At 53.9% G+C, this 21,327-nt stretch overlaps 2 protein-coding genes across 8 annotated transcripts in view; one reads left to right on the top strand and one right to left on the bottom strand.

Annotated features, from left to right (window-relative positions):
• The window catches only part of ABHD12 (abhydrolase domain containing 12, lysophospholipase), a 96,165-nt gene that overhangs the window by 73,527 nt on the left and 1,311 nt on the right, over nt 1-21,327 (top strand). For 3 of the 6 annotated variants that reach the window (XM_003316855.6, XM_063802632.1, XM_063802630.1), the window contains 9 exons: nt 362-392; nt 2,472-2,517; nt 7,874-8,003; nt 8,955-8,992; nt 9,404-9,483; nt 10,536-10,618; nt 13,826-13,904; nt 15,095-15,222; nt 16,546-17,216. In XM_003316855.6, the coding sequence (XP_003316903.1) occupies nt 362-392; nt 2,472-2,517; nt 7,874-8,003; nt 8,955-8,992; nt 9,404-9,483; nt 10,536-10,618; nt 13,826-13,904; nt 15,095-15,222; nt 16,546-16,585 (655 nt within the window). In that variant the 3' untranslated portion in view covers nt 16,586-17,216. Of the gene's footprint in view, nt 1-361; nt 393-2,471; nt 2,518-7,873; nt 8,004-8,954; nt 8,993-9,403; nt 9,484-10,535; nt 10,619-13,825; nt 13,905-15,094; nt 15,223-16,545; nt 17,217-21,327 lie in introns of those variants that run through there. The other 3 variants (XM_016937585.3, XM_063802631.1, XM_054674913.2) reach the window with 1 other exon arrangement.
• Nucleotides 19,397-21,327, bottom strand: part of PYGB (glycogen phosphorylase B) — a 51,968-nt gene continuing 50,037 nt past the window's right edge. For both annotated transcript variants that reach the window (XR_010154085.1, XM_016937584.3), the window contains one exon: nt 19,397-21,032. Coding sequence is in view for 1 of the 2 variants with exons in the window: in XM_016937584.3 (XP_016793073.1) it covers nt 20,880-21,032 (153 nt within the window). In the remaining variant the exon portion in view is untranslated. The remainder of the gene's footprint in view (nt 21,033-21,327) is intronic.

Here is a 21,327-nt window from a genome sequence, read left to right as displayed (position 1 = left end):
TGGAGCACAGCCTCTGTCCACACAGGGTGTCCTTGGCACAGGGAAGCTGGGAGGGGCTGAGGTGTGGTGGATGAGGCCTTGCTGTGTTTCCTTTAGTGTCTTTCTAGTTTGGGGCTGTAGGTGTGCATTACCTACTGAAAAATAAAAGCAGTCATTAAGAAATCTCCCCCAAAGTGCTAAGACCATCTCCCCCTTGGCACAGCACTGCCAGAGGCGAGTGTGGGGCTACTTAGGGGGACCCAAGGAAGAGGTTCTGCCCTCTTTTATTGGCCTCTCCCTGGTTTGGGGTATGGAGGACAGGTTGACCTGGGGCCCAACTCTGAGAAGATGTGCTCACACCATGTCCTGTTTTCTTCTCCAGAGGAGGCGACCACCGCGTGGAGCTTTACAAGGTGAGTGCAGGCAGCACCCACACCTGTTCCCTGGGCTGTTCTTTCCAGGGCAGGAAGTGAAGGGAGTCACAAGACTCACAGCTTGAGAGTTAACTATTGCTGGGCTGTTTGTGTGTGTGAGACAGGGTCCTCCTCCTCTGTTGCCCAGGCTGGAGTGCAGTGGTACAGTCACAGCTCACTGCAGCGTTGACCTCCTGGGCTCAAACTATCCTCCTGCTTCAGCCTCCTGAGACTGCAGGTGCATGCCGCCACCACGCCCAGCTAATTTTTGTTTGTTTTTTTGTAGAAATGAGGTCTCCCTATGTTGCTCAGGCTGGTCTCGAACTCCTGGGCCTCCCACCTTGGCCTCCCAAAGTGTTGGGATGACAGGCGTGTTGAGCTTTTTAACACTGCCTTTGGATGGGCGTGCTGGAAGGTAGGGCCTTGGCTGCCTCTGCTGTGACTGCCCATCACACTGCTTCTAGGCCTGGGCCCCAACATCAGAATGTATGGGCTTTGTAGACCAAGTGCAGATATTGGCAGACTACATAAGCAGCACTGGAAATTGTTTTTCAATGTTATGTTACTTGTGTATAAAATGAAAAGAGACGGCCGGGTGTGGTGGCTCACGCCTGTAATCCCAGCACTTTGGGAGGCCAAGATGGGTGGATCACAAGGTCAGGAGTTCAAGACCAGCCGGCCAGGATGGTGAAACCCCGTCTCTACTAAAAATACAAAAAAAATTAGCCAGGCGTGGTGGCGGGCGCCTGTAATCCCAGCTACTCAGGAGGCTGAGGCAGAGAATTGCTTAAACCTGGGAGGCGGAGGTTGCAGTGAGCCAAGATGGCACCACTGCACTCTAGCCTGGGCAACAGAGCGAGACTCCGTCTCAAAAAACAAAAAAAAAAGAAAAGAGAAACCAGGTGCTCCAGGTGCTACACTGACTGCCAGGTTGTAGGCTCACCCCAGCAAGGGCTGCAGGCGAGACTTGAATCAGCTTCCAGGCACACAGTGGGAGCGCCTGCAGGTCTCCCCACATTCAGGGGGTGCCTAGGGCAGGGCATGCAGACCTTCACTTGTGCTTGGTTGCTTGGTTTTGTTCTTCATCTGGTTGTCTGGGTCTTGGAGCCCAAGAGATACTGTTGGAACAGCCTCACTCTCCTCCCCTCAGAGGGCCATCTGCACTGGCCCACAGGGCAGAAGGGGACACAGACAGAGGCAGGGGCACAGACAGAGGCGGGGGCACACCCAGCTCTGAGCTATTGGAGGATTTTACCCCTGGAGTAAATTGCATTAAGTCAGGAAATGTGGGGAGAGTTTGAGAAGTGATTGGTCCTTTTTTCAGGTTTCTGTTAAAAGAAATGATTCACCCTGCTGAGGTCAACAGGGCTGGAGCAGGTTGGCTCTGGTTATAGCCTCTGCGGTGGCTAGGAGCTGGCAGGGAAATGCAGGCTGCCCTGGTGAAGCACCCAACAACCCCCCAAAGAAGGGAGCTGTGATTCTGGGTGACATGATGGTGCGGCAGCCTCCCATGTTGCTCTGGGCACACCCCAGCAAGGGCACAGGGGTGGGTGTTTGAGGAGTGATCTAAATGAAAGAGGTCAGCTAGTCTGTAGGGATTAAAAAAAAATAACAGTAAGAAAAAAAATTGACAAGAGCTTAAAATCCAAGAAATACTGGGTTGCAGCAAGGGTCCCCAGATGGGGTCTCTGCACAGTGTAGCCCTCCTCCTGGGGGTCTACCATCACACTGCAGCACCGAGAGCTGTCTGCCTCCAGAGGAGGCCACCCCAGAGGCTGCCCTGCAGCACGAGTGGAGCTGCGGCCGGACACTGCTCCTGGCCCCCTAGCGTCTAAGCAGGAGGAAGGGAGAGCCTTCCTGCGCTCCCAGGCAGGGATGTCAGCAAGTCCTGCAGTGGCAGTTGGCATCTGGGTTTCATAAAACCCAGCCAGGAGTCAGGCAGCATGTCACAGTCTTTATGAAGCTGCCACTACGTACAAGGCAGAGGAGAGAAAGTTGGATGAGTTTAGTAAGCGGCAAGCTGCCCTCAATACAGATGCTTGGATTTGTTGCCAAAGATGTTTATTTTTCACTTTACAGGTGCTGAGTTCCCTTGGTTACCATGTGGTCACCTTTGACTACAGAGGTGAGATTTCTTTTGCAAGAGCATCTGAGCACAATTCCACTGCTTGCTGGCGGTATCCCATGGGCAGGCCTCACTCGAAGAGGCTCGGAGCAAGGCCAGCGCCTGCTTTGGCTGTGCTGTGATGGTGTCCTGGGTCCTGACAAAGACCCTGATGGAGCTGTCGGGAGAGCCCCTTCTGGTAGGGGAGGCTTAGCACCTGGAGCCCCCAGCAGATGCCCTGTCAGCAACTTTTTTTTTTTTTTTTTTTTTTTTTTTTTAAGATAGGATCTCACTTTGTCACCCAGCCTGGAGTACAGTAGCATGATTGTAGCTCACTGCAGCCTTGAACTCCTTGGCTCAAGGGATCCTTCTGCCTTAGGCTCTCGAGTAGCTGTGACTGCAGGAATGCGACACCACACCCGCTGTTTTGTTTTTGTTTTTAGTAGAAATGGGGTATCGCTGTGTTGCCTAGGCTAGTCTCAGACTCCTGGCCTCAAGCGATCCTCCTGCCTCAGCCTTCCAGAGTGTTGGGATTACAGGCAGGAGTCACTGCACCCAACCTGCAGCATTTTAAATTAGAAGATACTGTCTTTTTTAGACTGCAGAGCTGGACATCAGACATGGTTTATGCTCATCAAAGCTTGTCTTGTTAAAGTTACGAAGACAGTGAGAACTGTTAAGAGAGGCTGAGCATGGTGGTTCACACCTGTAATCCCAGCACTTTGGGAGGCTGAGGCAGGCGGATCACTTGAGGTCAGGAGTTCGTGACCAGCCTGGCCAACATGGTGAAACCCCATCTCTACTGAAAATACAAAAATTAACTGGGCGTAATGGCTAGCACCTGTAGTCCCAGCTATTCGAGAGGCTGAGGCAGGAGAAGCCCTTGAACCTGGGAGGCAGAGCTTGCAGTGAGCCGAGACTGCACCACTGCACTCCAGCCTTGGCGACAAGCAAGACTCCATGTCAAAAAAAAAAAGAACTGTTAAGAGAGAAGATAGATTCTTCTGCACCTCAGCGTTTCTGCTTTTTTGAATGAACCAGGGCTTGCCACTGAACAAATCAAGAATCCAGTTTGATATATACCAAGGACACTGTGGCTTAATAGGCAACAGAAATACTTGGTGTTAACAATGAGCGACTGGTTTGTTTTGGTTTTGGTTTTGGTTTTGCTTTGAGACAGGGTCTCACTCTGTCACCCAGCTGGATTGCAGTGATGTGATCTCAGCTCACTGCAACCTCTGCCTCCCGGGTTCAAGTGATCTTCCCAACTCAGCCTCCCTAGTAGCTGGGACCACAGGCACACACCACTACACCTGGCTAATGTTATTTTATTTTATTTTATTTTATTTTATTTTTATTGATCATTCTTGGGTGTTCCTCTGAGGGGGATTTGGCAGGATCATAGGACAGTAGTGGAGGGAAGGTCAGCAGATAAACAAGTGAACAAAGGTCTCTGGTTTTCCTAGGCAGAGGACCCTGCGGCCTTCCGCAGTGTTTGTGTCCCTGGGTACTTGAGATTAGGGAGTGGTGATGACTCTTAACGAGCATGCTGCCTTCAAGCATCTGTTTAACAAAGCACATCTTGCACTGCCCTTAATCCATTTAACCCTGAGTGGACACAGCACATGTTTCAGAGAGCACCAGGTTGGGGGTAAGGTCATAGATCAACAGCATCCCAAGGCAGAAGAATTTTTCTTAGTACAGAACAAAATGGAGTCTCCTATGTCTACTTCTTTCTACACAGACACAGCAACAATCTGATTTCTCTATCTTTTCCCCACATTTCCCCCTTTTCTATTCGACAAAACCGCCATCGTCATCATGGCCCGTTCTCAATGAGCTGTTGGGTACACCTCCCAGACGGGGTGGCAGCCGGGCAGAGGGGCTTCTCACTTCCCAGAAGGGGCGGCCGGGCAGAAGCGCCCCCCACCTCCCGGACGGGGCGGTGGCCGGGCGGAGGCGCCCCCCACCTCCCGGACGGGGTGGCTGGCCGGTCGGGGGCTGGCCCCCACCTCCCTCCCGGACGGGGCGAGTGGAGACGCTCCTTACTTCCCAGATGGGGCGGCTGCCGGGCGGAGGGGCTCCTCACTTCTCAGACGGGGCAGCTGCCGGGCGGAGGGGCTTCTCACCTCCCAGACGGGGTCGCGGCCGGGCAGAGGCGCTCCTCACATCCCAGATGGGGCGGCGGGGCAGAGGCGCTCCCCACATCTCAGAGGATGGGCAGCCGGGCAGAGACGCTCCTCATTTCCTAGACGGGATGGCGGCCGGGAAGAGGCGCTCCTCACTTCCCAGACTGGGCAGCCGGGCAGAGGGGCTCCTCACATCCCAGACGATGGGCGGCCAGGCGGAGACGCTCCTCACTTCACAGATGGGGTGGCGGCCGGGCAGAGGCTGCAATCTCGGCACTTTGGGAGGCCAAAGCAGGCGGCTGGGAGGTGGAGGTTGTAGCGAGCCGAGATCACGCCACTGCACTCCAGCCTGGGCAACATTGAGCACTGAGTGAACGAGACTCCGTCTGCAATCCCGGCACCTGGGGAGGCCGACGCTGGCAGATCACTCGCGGTTAGGAGCTGGAGACCAGCCTGGCCAACACAGTGAAACCCCGTCTCCACCAAAAAAATACGAAAACCAGTCAGGCATGGCAGCACGCTCCTGCAATCACAGGCACTCGGCAGGCTGAGGCAGGAGAATCAGGCAGGGAGGTTGCAGTGAGCCGAGATGGCGGCAGTACAGTCCAGCTTTGGCTCGGCATCAGAGGGAGACCGTGGAAAGAGAGGGAGAGGGAGAGGTATTTTTTTTTTTTTAAGAGAGGGTTTCGCCATGTTGCCCAGGCTGGTCTTGAACTACTGGGTTCAAGCAGTCTGCCCACCTTGGCCTCCCAAAGTGTTGGGATTACAGGTGTGAGTGAGCCATTGCAACTGACTGCGAGACTGTTTTAAAGTGTATTCTGGCTGGGCACGGTGGCTCACGCCTGTAATCCCAGCACTTTGGGAGGCTGAGATGGGCAGATTGCTTGAAACCAGGAGTTCGAGATAAGCCTGGGCAGCATGGCAAAACCCCGCCTCTACTAAAAATACAAAAAAAAGTAGCTGAGCGTGGTGGCAGGTGCCTGTAATCCCAGCTACTCAGGAGGCTGAGGTGGGAGGAAAGCTTGAGCCCAGGAGGCGGAGGTTGCAGTGAGCCAAGATCATGCCACCGCACTCCAGCCTGAGTGACAGAGCGAGACCCTGTCTCAAAAATTTCAAAAAGTGTATTCCACCATGTAGTCGTCAGCTGGAGAGATTAAAGAGTTGATGGCAACGTGGCTGGCTGCCTTCACCTTCTTGTGGGGGCAGGTGGCGTGTCTATCCTCAGACCAAGAGGAGATATGGGAGGGACAAAGGAGAGAGGCTGTCACCTGGATGTGGGGGTTGTGTTAATTCTCTCTTGCTGCTATAACATGTTACCACAAACAGTGCTTTAAACCAGCACACATGTAGCGTCTTGCAGTTCTGGAGGTCAGAAATTCAGAATCTGCAGCCCCCAGGCTGGAATCAGGGTGGGAGCAGGGCTCTCAGGGAGAATGCCTGGCTGCCCTTTCCAGCCACCTGTGTTCCTTGGCTCACAGCCCTTCTGTGATTGAGTCCCAGGTCATCTGGCTCTGACCCTGACTCCTCTCCCTTTTTCTCTGATGAGGACCCTTGTGGTTATTTTGGGCCCACCCAGCTTGTCCAGGATCACCCCCATCTCAAGGCAAGCAGTTCGCAGCTTTCATTCCTTCCATACCCTTCATTCCCCAGCCATGTGACCCAACACGTTCACAAGTTCCAGGGATTAGGTCGTGGACACTTTTGGGGGCCACCATGCTGCCAACCACAGGGAAGAAAGTTCCATCAGGATGACAGTTGTGGGCTGGGAAAAACTCCAGAATGAGGAGCAAGGAAGTGGTTTGCCCTCTCCTTCTCTCCATGTTGACACTGGTTCTCTTCTGCTGCATGCTAGAGACCTTAGGAGAGGGAGAAGGGGTGGCTTCTTCCCATTCATCTCCCCGCACTTCTGTCAGGAAATGAAATCCCACGCAGCACTTTCTGTTTCAGTTCTCGTGGAGTCTGCGTTTCTAATTGGCACCAAGACTGCCAGCTCCATCTCCGACTGTCCCTCTGTCTCTCTCACTGCATCTGCCTCTTTGTCCGCATCCTTCTGCCTCCTGTCCCTGTCTCTGTGCCTGTCTGGCTGTCCCTGTCAGTCTTCTTGCCTGTCTCTGTGCCTCTCTGTTCCTGTCTCTCAGTCTTCCTGTTTGTCTCTGTCTCCTGTCCCTGTCTCTGTTCTTTTCTTTCTGTCTCATGTCCCCATACCCCTGCCTCCCAGCCTGGCCCTAGCCCTCTGCATGGCCTCCTCCCTCCTCTAGTGTCTGAGTCGGGAAACAGCAAGTTCTGCACTAACTGCTTACACTGCACAACCTGCTCTTTCTGACCTTTGTGGTGCTTTCAGATCATCTGATGATGACTCACTGCTGGGCTGCTGGAAAGATAATTGCACTCCACCTTTGCTGGAGACCGGGGGAGGGACCCTTGGGAGGTTGTAATTTTTGGGGGCAGAGATGGTAGTGTTTTCTGTTATGGAAACAAGATGCTAATTAGACCCTAAGGGGAAACAGCCCCTTTCCCCTTCCTGGGTCAGGGTTGCCTTGAACCCAGAAATGCCCTCCCTGTTCTGGGAGCCTCCGGACTCCACTCCCTGTCCTGCCCCTGACCAAGCCTTCGGCGTTGAGGAGGTTGGTGTCCAGCCAGCGGCCCCGGGGGCTGCTCATCTGACCACGCCATCTGCACTGCTGCTTGTTGGGGCTCGGAGTGGGACACATGGATGCTGCTGGGGGATGGGGGAGAAGTGTAGAGCTGAGGATGGTGGTGGCAGAGGCTTTCACTGCCTTAGACCTCACTAGCTTGCCTGTTAAGAAAGAGAGAGGGAGAAGTGAGCTCACTCCCCTGCCCTAGAGGGTGGGGCAAGTCCCAGCCCTGGCCTGAGGATGCCGGTGCCAGCTCTGAAGCTCTGTGATCTGTTCTGTTGACTCAGCTTGCTGTTAGTTGCCATTCAAATTTGCAGCTCACCAACTTAGAGTGACCCTGTGAGGGGACATCTGGTTTGTGCAGTCAGCAGGGGCAGGGCAGGGTTGCTGCTGGGCTGCCTTCCCCAGGGCTGGTGGGGATGTGGGGTTGTGCCTGTTCTCCCCACTGCTTGCTCTGCCCAGTGGCCTGGGTGGGTCTGTGGACTCTGGAAGGGTGGGCCGAGCGGGCCCCTCCCTGTCTCCTCTTGGCCCTGGGCCCCCTTGATGAGGTGTGTTTGTCCAGGTTTTGTGAGCTGCCTTTGACCTCCCCGTCCTGCCGTTTCTCCCTCCCAGGTTGGGGTGACTCAGTGGGAACGCCATCTGAGCGGGGCATGACCTATGACGCACTCCACGTTTTTGACTGGATCAAAGCAAGAAGTGGTGACAACCCCGTGTACATCTGGGGCCACTCTCTGGGCACTGGGTAAGGGACCCCAGCAGGAGGCAGCCTTTAGTGGGAGTCAGTATTCCTGGTGACTCCCATGCCTGGATCTAGAGAGTCCACCATCCCTGCAAACCCTGTGGCACCATTAGTCCCGACCAGCCTCGCTCCCATCCCCATGGCAGAGGCAGGAGGGGAAGTTACAAAGAGACTCCAAAGGATCTGAGCTCCTCGTCCAGGAAGTGGCTCAGGTCAGACATAGGCAGTGGAGGTCGAGGGGTCTCCCTAGGGAGACTTGGCTCTGAGGAAGAAGCGTCTTCAGAGCTGAGGGAGGGCACAGTGGGTGGTTTGCTTCTCACAGAGGCCAGGACAGGAGGTACTTCCACACTCCCTTTGTGGGCAGCCTGAGTCATCTCTGCTGATGCGAGGTCCACGTCTCTGCGGGAACCTCTGCTCTCAGGGCCCCAGTCCCCAGACCTTCACTGCCATTCCCTTTCTGCCGCCTTTCCCTTCGGGGCAGCCCTTCTCCCAGCACCTGAATGGCCTCTTGCAGGCTGGGAAGCGTCAGGAGAGGAGTGGGTGGGGGGCACCAGCCATCCCTTTGGCCGTCTGCGTGGTCCACCAGGTGTGGTCCTGGGATGGCAAGAGGCCCTGGGTGTGGTGGGCTCCAGGAGAGGTGCAGGCAGACGCTGGCCGCCCCCAGCCGACAGGCGGCCCGGCCAATGGGAGGGTACGGGCAGTGAGAGGCAGCAGGACACACCTCGGGGACAAGCTGACTGGCTGTGGGTACAGCCCTCATTGCAGGGGTCAGCTGATGGTGGGGCAGCCAGGTCACCCCCAGTGCTAGAGGGATCTCCATTTCCCCCACTCTGTCCTGAAACTCCAGTAGCTTCACAGACCCCATGGCTCCTCTGAGCACTTTCCAGCATAAGGCCCATATCATCTCAGACAATTTTATCATAACTCAACTAAGCTGTTTTTCTTTTTTCCTAGCGTGGCGACAAATCTGGTGCGGCGCCTCTGTGAGCGAGGTGAGTGCCTTGTTGGGCCCCAGCCGTGGCAGTGAGCATTCAGGGTGCTCCCCAGTCCCGGCCCTGCTGCAAGTGCTCAGCGTCCTCATGGAGCAGCATGAGCTGCACATTCTGGGGGGCCCGGGGCTGACCAGCCACCCTTCCCATGATACACCTGAGGAGCTGGGGAGCCTCACACACACAGGCCTGGCCCCAGAGCCGCATCAGCAAGTCTGCTTTTTAGGAGTGACCAGAGCCATCTCTGGTCCCCTGGCGGGCACCCCTGGTGCTATCTGAGGCCTGCTGAGGTGGTTGCCTGGTGGGAGGCGCTGTGGTCTCCTTGTGCTTTCTGGGGGCCCCTCAGAGCCCCACAGGCCACATGTATGTGGCTGGCTTCCTGCCTACCTCTCAGTTCCCTGTTTGTTTATCTAGAGACGCCTCCAGATGCCCTTATATTGGAATCTCCATTCACTAATATCCGTGAAGAAGCTAAGAGCCATCCATTTTCAGTGGCAAGTACAGATTTTATTAAAAATTAACTTTTCATTATTAAGATAAATTATAGAAATAACTAATTACAGGATACATTATAATAATTATTAAAAATTATTATTTAAATATTCTAATGAATACAGATTTCATTAAAAATTAATACTAGTTTTGGCCACAGAGCTGCCCAAGAAGTTTATAACCTGCAGCCAGGTGAAATGACAGGTCATAATTGGGTCATTTGAGGGCAGCTGGACCCAGTGGAGGCCGGGCTCACGTGGTGTCATCAACTGCATTGTATTGACAGCCCTGCCTTCCTGCTCAGGAGTGGAGCTGGGGGTGCCCCCCTCTCTGTGTATGAGACAGTGCTTGGGGGGCTGGACTGTGTGGACCAGGGAGTCTGGCCTTCTAGTTTTATCTTGGGGAAAGGCCCAGGTGAACCCCAGTGGGAATTCTGGGTAAGCCAGGCCCCACCCAACCTGTGCCCTCCCCAGCTGGGAATGGAACCTTGGACCTTCCCTTAAAACCTAGCCAGTTATTTTCCCCTCCTTCTCACTCTGGTTTGTGATCCCTGTGCTCCCCACTGGCCATGGATTCTCGGGCCTGTGTCAGCCCATGCTGGCCTCATGCTGTTCTGTTACCAACCAGAAGAGCCTTTTATCTTATCTTACTTTTTGGTGCAGCTTTTCTTAAATTGTGTGAGGAAACTGTCCATAGACCCCACTTTCTCAGGGGTGGCGGCCCTGGTGTCTGCGGGAAGACTGGTTTCTGGGGTGGATTCTGGCCTGGCTGGGAGGTGCGGGAGCCCCATTTGCAGGGCAGCCCCTGCCATGCCAGTCTGTGGGGCCTGGCGGGTGATTCTTCTGTCCCTAGCAGCAAAGCCAGGACACGGCCAGGGCAGAAGGTGCCAGGGCACAGCTCTGGTGGCCCCTTGGCAATGTCACCCCTGCTCCCTTAGGTAGGGTAGTTATGGGCAACGCCTTGTAGATTTCTGAACTTAAACTGTCTGCACCCTTGACCTGTGCCTGGATATCTTAACCAACGCTTCTGAAAATGGTTTCCATCTTGTCTCCAGATATATCGATACTTCCCTGGGTTTGACTGGTTCTTCCTTGATCCTATTACAAGTAGTGGAATTAAATTTGCAAATGATGAAAAGTGAGTATTATGGGACAGGAACTAATTTTCCTATTTAGAAAAACTCTGAGAACCCCTGGATGAGCCTCTTTAGTCACAGTAATCAAATAGGATGGAATTCAGTGTATTTAGGGTCATTCTCTAGCAAACAGGTCTTTAAAAAGGGAAAGCCTGCTAGGGACTGTGGTTCACACCTGTAATCCCAGCACTTTGGGAAGCTGAGGAAGGCAGATCGCTTGATCCTAGGAGTTTGAGACCAGCCTGGGCAACATAGCAGGGCCCTGTCTCTACAAAAAATCCAAAAATTGACCGGGTATGGTGGCATCGTGTACCTGTGGTCCCAGCTACATGGGAGGCTGAGTTAGGAGGATCACCTGAGCCTGGGGAGGTCAAGACTGCAGTGAACCGTGATTGCACCACTGCACTCCAGCCTGGGTGACAGAGTGAGACCTTGTCTCAAAACAAAACAAAAAAAAAAATTGTGGGCCAGGGGGCAAGTAAAGAACTGTAACAGAAAGAAATAAGAAATCTGAAAAGATTATAGAAGTAAAGCAATATTAAAATAACATAGTTTTTGTCCATAGAGTTGTTTTATTTCAAAATGGTTTGTGAAAACCAAAACACATATTAAAACAGTGATATTAACTGGTTGATTTTTCTTTTTTTTTTTTTTTTTTGTTTTGTTTTTTTGAGACGGAGTCTTGCTCTGTCACCCAGGTTGTAGTGCAGTGGCGCGATCTCAGCTCACTGCAACCTCTGCCTCCTGGATTCAAGTGATTATCCCACCTCAGCCTCCCGAGTACCTGGGATTACAGGTACCCGCCATCATGCCCCACTAATTTTTTTGTATTTTTGTAGAGACGGGGTTTCACCATGTTGGCCAGGCTGGTCTCGAACTCCTGATCTCGGGTGATCTGCTCGCCTTGGCCTCCCAAAGTGCTGGGATTACAGGCGTGAGCCACTGCGCCCTGCTGATACTGACTTAATCAGAAAATGACTTTGCCTCAGCCATTTGATTTGTGTTTGGTTATAGAAATATATTACAAAATTTATTGTTAAAAATCTATTAGGTAAACCAAAAGTTAAGTATTCTAGTTAAGGGTTCTTTTTTTAAACCTTTTTCAGATTGTATTGATATTGTCTTTGTGACATTTTTATATCATGAATTTTGATTTCTTTAAAAAAAGAGGGAAAGTAGGCTGGGCGTGGTGGCTCATGCCTGTAATCCCAGCACTTTGGGAAGCTGAGGTGGGCAGATCACGTGGTCAGGAGATCGAGACCATCCTGGCTAACACAGTGAAACCCTGTCTCTACTAAAAATACAAAAATTAGCCGGGTGTGGTGGCTCGTGCCTGTAGTCCCAGCTAATCAGGAGGCTGAGGCAGGAGAATCGCTTGAACCCGGGAGGCAGAGGTTGTAGTGGGCCGAGATCGCGCCACTGCACTCCAGCCTGGGCGACAGAGCGAGACTCCGTCTCAAAAAAAAAAAGAGGGAAAGTAAAACACCCTATAAATATTTAATTTAATTTGAAACAGAATATGAAAAAATATGGAGTATTTTTTCCCGTCAAGTATGTTTTGGTTCTAAAAATAAAAATAGAACAAATTAAAAGTTGAACAAATATTTTAAGCAACAAACCCTGCTTGTTTGTAAATATTACTGTTTTGGAACTTGAAAAAGAATTATCTGGGCTGGGTGCAGTGGCTCACACCTGTAATCCCAGCACTTTGAGAGGCTGAGGCAGGTGGATTACCTGAGGTCAGGAGTTCAAGATCACCCTAACATGGTGAACCCCGTCTCAACTGAAAATGCAAAATTAGCCAGGTGTGGTGGCACATGCCTGTAATCCCAGCTACTCGGGAGGCTGAGGCAGGAGGCAGAGGTTGCAGTGAGCCAAGATCATGCCATTGCACTCCAGCCTGGGCAACAAAGAAAAGAAAAAAAGAATTATCTGAATGAACTGGATTCCTTCTTAAAAAGCAAGGTTGTGACTGGGTGTGGTGGCTCACCACTGTAATCCCAACATTTTGGGAGGCTGAGGCAGGCAGATCACAAGGTCAGGAGTTTGAGACCATCCTGGCCAATATGGTGAAACCCTGTCTCTACTAAAATACAAAACAATTAGCCGGGCATGGTGGTGCACGCCTGTAGTCCCAGCTACTCGGGAGGCTGAAGCAGGAGAATCACTTGAACCCGGGAGGCAGAGGTTGCAGTGAGCTGAGATCGCACCACTGCACTCCAGCCTGGCGAAAGAGCAAGACTCATCTCAAAATAAAAAATAAAAACAAACAAAAAAAGCAAGTTTGAGTACCGTGCCCCTGAAGCTGCCTTTGGCCTTGACCCTCCCAGCTGAGCCAGATGGAGTACAGGTGACCCTGGGTGAGACCCCCACCCCTCAGCTCATTGGAAGTCAGGGGCACAGCTCTGAGGGCAGGAGGGGCTTTCCTGAGCTCAGGTGGGCCGTGGTCTGGGAAATCCCAAGTACTGCCGCTTCCTCCAGAGCCTCTGGTGAGAGGGACTCGCACATCAGACAAGCCTTACTGGGAAGCAAGAGTGTGTGCCTCCTGCCAGCAGCACAGACAGGGCGGGGGCTCCCCACCGGGTCCTGCTCCAGGTGCCAGGAGTGCACCAGCGCTGCCCTTACGGAGCACACAGCCCTGTTGGGGATAAAGGAGACTTGGGTCAAGCGCCACCTCAGTGAGGGCTGCACAGGAGAGCCCAGGCTCCGCCGGTCCTGGCAGCCCATGCTTCTGTTATGTGGTTTGCTGAAGGATTTGGATCTATCAAACCTACTGAAAATCCTAAATCACTTCTAAGTGTTTAGAGTTGGAGTGACCATAAATGTCACTTACACAGATAAATTAGAGAACATTGACTTTTTTTACCAACAGATTCCTGTTAACATTCATTTACACTAAGTTTCTTGGCCCACCTGAATTATTCCGCTTAAAAATATATATATCTGGTGGAAAAATAATCATTTTCAATTTTCAGAAGACATTCCGAGGGCCAGTTATATAGCTGTGATTGACACCTGTCATCTAGCTGTAATAGATGTTCATAGAGATAATGAAGAGTTAACTTTCAGTTGTCTAGTAAAAAGAAATCCAGCAGAAATCAGGCTGTTTCGCAAAATACACCCTGAACCCGGATCCCTGCCATGGACAGAGGGTCTGGGCAACTCTGCTCTTTCCCTGGTCTTGGTCTAGCCCCTTCTCCCTCCCACAGCGTGAAGCACATCTCCTGTCCCCTGCTCATCCTGCACGCTGAGGACGACCCGGTGGTGCCCTTCCAGCTTGGCAGAAAGGTGGGTCCTGACCTCTGCCTCTGGTGTAGCTGGCATCTTGCACACTCAGCCAGTGTGTGTGGACCAGGCTGGGAGTGGGCAGGCGGGAAGGCAGCCCCTGCATGCTGCATCACGGGCTGCGCACCAGCCACGTCAGGCTCAGGAGGCCACCTCATCCTCCCTGTGTCACCTGCAGGCTGCTTCGGAAGGACATGGGAGGTCTGGTGTAAAGGTTGGGGCAGGGGCCCACTGATGCTGTCTCCAAGAACTATGAAAAATAAGCAGATAGTTCCCAGTCCTCACACAGGGGTTATCAGAGTGGGCTGCGTATGTTATCAGAGCCCAGGCCAACCTGGGACTCAGCTGGACGGGCTCATCAGTTATGGGCTGAAGGCAAAGAACCCCTTGATGAGGATCTCCCAAGCCCATTGCAGGGGTCACAGTCAAAATTGATACAGAAACTTCTAGCCTGTTTCCTTGCCTTTGGAATTGCGCTGATACCAGAACCAGACCATGCTGTCTGTGGGGCCTAAGTGTTTGCTTTTGCTGAATTTGCTTTGACTGTCAGCAAGTTGGATTGGATTTGTGGCTCAGAGTAGGGTAAGAGAAGGCAGCCTGGGTCTTGGTAATGGCAGGGCAAACTAGTTGGGTGTGTGCAGGCCTCGTCCACGGATTCAGCCCAGGGCTGGGAGCACTTCCTGCTCTGACAGCCCCCATGCAGTCAGGCTCCATAAGGCACACAGATGACGGAGCCACACAGGGCAGGGGCAGAATGCAGAGCCGCCCAGCAGCGCACAGCTCAGGCCCACCTACCCTTGCCGAAATGAGAGGGAGGGGGCTGAGATGGGTACATCAAGCCCATCTTAGCTAAGCCTGAGGCACATACCTTTTGTCCCAGCTCCCCAAGACTGTGCCATCCCTGCCATCAGAGCCTCCCAGGCACCTGGTCTGGCTCATCCACCTAGCCACTCCCCAGAGGAAGGGTAGTCTATAAGGTGTGAGGACAGTATCTTGAGTGGTGTGTGCCCAGGAGCCAAGCCTGGGGCCTGGCTCCTCCCAGCCCACCCCCGGGCCTCCTGGTCGTGACCGGCTGTGGCAACAAGCAGTGTATGTGGGACTCTGGACTGGTTTCTATTGAAGGGGAGGCTGCCAAGCTGGTGTTCCTCAGGCTGGGACCCCCAGGCCTCAGGCTCTGACCCCTCTCTCCCCAGCTCTATAGCATCGCCGCACCAGCTCGAAGCTTCCGAGACTTCAAAGTTCAGTTTGTGCCCTTTCATTCAGACCTTGGCTACAGGCACAAATACATTTACAAGAGCCCTGAGCTGCCACGGATACTGAGGTGAGACATTCTCTTCCCACCCAGGGGCTTCGTCTGGGCAGCACTGGCTCACACCTAACGTGCAGCAGGTGGCAGCTGCTGAAGCTGCTCGGGGGCCAAGAGTCACAGTGATTTGGGAGCCTTCCATTTCCTTGGCAGAGGGGTTTGAGGGAGTGCCTCTCTCCTGCTCCAGGACTGTTCACATGATCGTGCAGGGTGAGCCGCCTCCATGTTGTACAGGATGTACAGACCCACACGGGGCGGGGCACACATGCTCACAGGTGGCCATGTTTGGGAGCACTCAGACACAGACACCCCAGCCACTTGCAGGCCTCGGATCTCTTTCACACACCTCTCAGACGTACACAGCTCCTCAAAAGCCTCTTTGTCCCCAGCTGCTTCTTGAAGGGACGTGGTGCTCCTGACTGCCCTGCACTGGCAGGACATGGGCGCCAGCCCAGAGAGCCTTGAGTACCCACCTGGGCCTGAGTGCAGAGCCCAAGCCTGAGGGTGAGGCCTTGGCAGTAGTGACAAGGGCAGTGTGTGGAATGGACCAACCCCCGGCCTCCTCTGTACTGCCCTGGGCCCTATGCAGGTTGCTGCCCAGACTCGCCTACCTGCCTGTCAGAGGACACAGGCCCCCACCCCACTGCCTGGCTGTGTGGCCTTGGGCAAGATGCTAACCCTCCCTGTGCATGGGACAAGGCTTCTGAGCCGAGGAGGGCATGTGGTACTTCGACCCTGAGCACTGGACCCACGGAGGGGCTGCTGCTAATGGTGATAGAGTTTTTTGTTGTGTTGTGCCAGTCAGCTCCAAAAAGTAGGTCAAGGTGCCAGTTTCTCCCTGCAGGGGACTGAAATTGGTGGCCTGAATTGCCTCCCAGTGCTGTATATCCTGTGAGTAATTCTACTGCAAACTTCTACTTTTCTCCAGTTGCCTTTGGAAGTTCCAGAGGCAAAACTGTGTCCCTTTAGCACAGGTACCTGGGTTGCTAAGGGGGCAGTGGGCTCAGAGTATGGGTTTGCTTTGGGGTTATAATTTTCCCCATTATAAAAGGAAGATATGTGTAGAAAATGTAGACCAGAGAATAGCTCTGAAGTTGAGGGTCAAGAATCAGAGGCCTTGTCTCCGTGCCTGTGTGTTGGGCTTTGACTTGGCACCACACTGCTTGTTCCCTGCCTAACTCACTGAGTGCTGCTCTGGGCTACAGCGCATCCTCACGGGGCTCTTGGCTGCCTCCTCTCTGCACAGCCTCTGCTTCCTTAGATAGCAATGTGAGGACTGTGGAGAAGGATCTTTGGTCTGAGCTCAAATGATTGGCTCCTGATTGTCCTGTGGTCTAGGGAATTCCTGGGGAAGTCGGAGCCTGAGCACCAGCACTGAGCCTGGCCGTGGGAAGGAAGCATGAAGACCTGTGCCCTCCTCCCGTTTTCCTCCAGTCAGCAGCCCGGTATCCTGAAGCCCCAGGGGGCCAGCACCTGCAATGCTCAGGAGCCCAGCTCGCACCTGGAGAGCACCTCAGATCCCAGGCGGGGAGGCCCCTGCAGGCCTGCAGTGCCCGGAGGCCTGAGCATGGCTGTGTGGAAAGCGTGGGTGGCAGGCATGTGGCTCTCCTTGCCGCCCCTCAACCTGAGATCTTGTTGGGAGACTTAATGGCAGCAGGCAGCCATCACTGCCTGGTTGATGCTGCACTGAGCTGGACAGGGGGAGCCCGGGCAGGGGACTCTTGGGGCTCGGGACCATGCTGAGCTTTTTGGCACCACCCACAGAGAACGTGGGGTCCAGGTTCTTTCTGCGCCTTCCCAGCACATGCAGAATGACTCCAGTGGTCCCATCGTCCCCTCCTGCCCTGTGTACCTGCTTGCCTTTCTCAGCTGCCCCGCCTCCCCTGGGCTGGCCCACTCACCCACAGTGGAGGTGCCCGGGATCTGCACTTCCTCCCCTTTCACCTACCTGTACGCCTAACCTGGCCTTAGACTGAGCTTTATTTAAGAATAAAATCGTGGTGGTGGTCCTTTTGTCTCTCTGCAGCGCGAGAAGGGTCAATGTTGCCTCCTCCATGCCCCAGAGCCACCCACAGCCCAGCCTCTAGCCGCTTTGGAGCCACTCCATGACTCAGCCTCAGACTATGAAATTTTCTAGTCCCAGCAGCTCAGAAATTTGCCAGGAGTAGGAAGTTTTGTTCACCTGCTCGCCCCTTTCTCCAAGTTGCAGTCCCAGCATCAGCAGCTGTGGGCTGGCAGGGAGCCCAGAGGTCCTCGCGGTTACACTCCTTCGCTGGGGTACCCTGAGCTACCTACAGCGGTTCTCAGATCTACAAAACACTTTTCCTACGCAGGGGAGCAGCTGAGTAGACATTACTTCTGAGGTCAGTTTATGAGAACACTGGTCCCCCTCCTGGCTAGGGTGTGCCCCAGCTCCTGGTCCCTAATTAGGGTGTCATTTCTGTTCCACCCACCCATGGCCCCAGAGACACCACCTGCCCCAGGGTTGGGATCTCCTTGCATGGCCATCTGAGCCGGGGACCCACGTGGCATCCTAGAATGTCTTTGTGAGGCTATAGGAACCCCTAGGGGAGCCAGGCAGCCCCTTCTTTAGGACATAGGTTTACTCCAGCACAGAGCCCAAGGCTGGTCTCCTGGCCTCGTCGCACACTTCGGCTCCTGACCACGAAGCAGAGGTGACCCGCTCTACCTGGGCTGGCCTTCATCTTTTCCTCATTTTTTTTTTTTTTGTCTATGTAAGCTACTTTGGATACTTGGCTGGGGGACTGAGGCAAGATACAAACTAAAAATACAAGCTCCTGGTGGGTTTTTTGTTTTTTTGAGACAGTCTCACTCTGTTGCCCAGGCTGGAGTGCAGTGGCACAATCATAGCTCACAGCAACTTCACCTCCTGGGCTCAAGTAGTTCTCCCACCTCAGCCTCCCAAGTAGGTGGGACTACAGGCACGTGCCACCACGCCCAGCTAATTCTTGTATGTTTTGTAAAGATGGGGTTTTGCCATGTTGCCCAGGCTGGTCTCGAACTCCCGAGCAATCCTCCTGCCTTGGCCTCTCAAAGTGCTGGGATTATAGGCATGAGCCATTGCACTCAGCCAAGCTACTAGTGTCTTTTTTACAAAACTGACAGATGATGCAGGTAACAGCGAGAAGGGTGCACTGTGTGGCAGCTGCTCCACCATCACCTGTCAGCTCATTACATCCAAGTGCCCTACCCAGGGTGCTGAGCTCAGTTGTCCAAGCAACTAATCCCTGGGAGAGAACCCCACAGACCTGGGGAGGCAGAGACTCCCAGGGCACCATCTTGGTGCCGCTCACCCAGGTGCATGGTGGGTGTGGGGATGAGGACAACCTGGCAGCACCAACCCCTCCACGACCAGGTCTGAGGCCGAGGAGGCCCATGGCACTCCAGCATCCCAGTTCTTGGGTCTTCAGGGTAGCACAGAGCCCTAGGCTCGTTTCTCCTGATTTCTTAATCTGCAACTGTACAATTGAGGGGCGATGTTTTGGTCCGCAGGGCTAGGAGTGGGAGACAAAAGTCGCAGGTGCAAAGGGACCAGCACAAGTCACACCAGAAAGGTGTGTGTGTTTCTTATCCCCAGATAGCATGTTTAGTAATGGCTGGATTTGATTGATAGGATTTTTAGGAAATAGCTTGGCCAGGAACAGTGGTTCACAACTGTAATCTCAGCACTTTGGGAGGCTGAGGCAGGCGGATCACCTGAGGTCAGGAGTTTGAGACCAGCCTGGCCAACATGGCAGAACTAAAAATATACAAATTAGCCGGGTGTGGTGGTGGGCGTCTGTAATGCCAGCTACTCGGGAGGCTGAGGCAGGAGAATTGCTTAAACCCAGGAGGCGGAGGTTGCAGCGAGCCAAGACCGCGCCACTGCACTCCAGCCTGGGCAACAAAAGCAAAACTCCATCTCAAAAACAAAAAAACAAAACTAGCCGTTCAGGCACACATGACCCCAGGTCCCACACCTAGTGGAAATGCAAACTTTTCTGCCCTCAATCCCAGAATGATGATGGGGTGTAATTCAGCCCCGGCTCTAGTTTCAGACGGGGGACCTGTGGCCCACTTGCAGGTCTCATCCCTGCACTGGCACCACCCTGGGCCTCAGGCCTGTGTTCTCTGCTTCCCACAGTCTCACACCACCACCTGCAGTTGTTAGTGAAACATAGAACCCATGTCAGCCAACCACAGCCACAAAGGTTTAATCAGTTTTTATCTCACAAGGCAGTAACAATGAGGGGCACAGTGGTGGTCAGGGTGGTGGCCCCAGTGGCCAACTAGGGGAGTATGGCCTCCTCCACAGAGCCGCTGCCTGGGGCAGATGCTGTCAGGGCACGACCACAGCCCAGCACTTGCCCCACTTAATAAAAGGCTGTAGTGCTCTGGTGGGCTGTGCACCGTGCACGGATCCTCCTGGTGGGCACTGGAGACCAGGGAGAAAAAGAGCCTCCCCGCAGCCCAGATCCAGCATGCAAGGTGCTAGATTTCTCGGCAATTCCACAGGGACGGACAATAGCCTGTTCCCTGCCCTCTCTCTTGGGCAATGGGAGGCAGGTTGCCAGCCTTGGGGAGGGGCAAGGCTGTGAGGGGCTCACCCCCACCTCCCAGTGCCAGGCCTGCTGTCCAAGCAGAGCACAAATGGGTTCCTCCGGGACCCCTGGTCCTTTTTCCAGACGAGGCTGTGGCACTGGTGGAAAGGGAGGGAGAATGGAGCCTGGCCCTTGTGTGTACAACAGGAAATGCACCTCAGGACACAGCAGGAATCAGTGGGAGGGCACAGACCTGCCCCCTGCCAGGCAGAAAATGGGCCTCCTCAAGCACAAAAGTGACCAAGTACAATTTTCAGTTGCTAAAACAAGAAAAGGCTTCAGCTAGTTTCATTTCCATGTGTAGTTATTTTCTCTTTTGAATAAGCGAAACCAAGCTAAGCTGTGTCAGCCAACTTCATCCTGACCAAGGCCTCTGAGACAGCAGACACAAGCACCCACTCCAGTGTCCCCCTCAGTCATCCCGGGTTCCAAGCACCCACACAATGCCCATTGGATGGTTACAAAGGGAAAGCCCCATCTGGGTCCCTGACCCATATACCAGGTGCAGAGCCAGGGCAGGGGGCAGGGGGCTGTGAAGGCGATGCCTAGAGGATCCGACCCCTCCCGGCATGGCCAGGAGGCAGGGCTGGGCAGGATGACTGGGGCTACGTGGGGCTTGGCCCTTCCCTGTGGCTGGCAGCCCAGATGCTGCAGTAACACTCGTTCCCAGGCTTCACTATGGCCACTGGCCCAGACCCCAGAATCCAGAGGCTCAACACTAAAGACATCGGCTAATACATAGCAAGATGTGTGCAAAGTTCTGGGGAAGCCCAGCAGGTGGCTCCACCTGACTCCCACTCTGGGTGGGGCAGGTGCTGAAGCTGCAGGGCTGGCCACGACCCTTTGTACTGTCAACTCTGGCTTCCTTTACAAGAAACTAGGAGCACTTCTAGCACATTCCTTCCTTACCCTGCTCTCTCAAAACCACCCTGACCCCCATGGCCCCTCCTGGAAACATGGTACTCAGAAAAGCAGGGACCACCAGCGGCTGGCAAAGTGTTTGGGGAAAAAAGGAGGTGCAAAGTCAGCAAGAAAACAAATGCCCGCTGGTCCCACCAAGGCAGGGTGCGCCTAGTCCCGGGGGATGTTGGGGGGCGGGATCTGCAGGTCGGAGGGCTCCACACCCCAGATCTCCCGTGCATACTCCGTGATGGTTCGGTCACTGGAGAACTTGCCCGAGCAGGCGATGTTCCTGATGACCTTCTTGGTCCACTCCTTGGGGTTCTGCAGGGAAGGAGATGAAATTAGTCTCTGGCGTCACAGGGCTAGGGGCTGCTAAAAACATGGGATTCCAGAACTTTAGGACTGTTTCCAAATGAGCTCCGAGCCTTGGGGCCATCCGCTGGAAGAGGAGGACATTACAATTACTTGTTCATTGAAAAGGGGACCCCACGGACCAGGAAAGCTACCACATTCTAGATCTAGGGAGCAAGGAGCTGGAGAGAAGGTCCCAGCCTCGAAAATTCCTGCTAGGGCATGGCCCCCAGGACGACGATAGGGATAGCACCAGGTAAGAACT

This window comes from Pan troglodytes, chromosome 21 (genome assembly GCF_028858775.2).
Source record: "Pan troglodytes isolate AG18354 chromosome 21, NHGRI_mPanTro3-v2.0_pri, whole genome shotgun sequence".
Classification (NCBI taxonomy): Eukaryota; Metazoa; Chordata; class Mammalia; order Primates; family Hominidae; genus Pan; species Pan troglodytes.
This window is presented reverse-complemented; position numbering and strand designations above follow the sequence as displayed.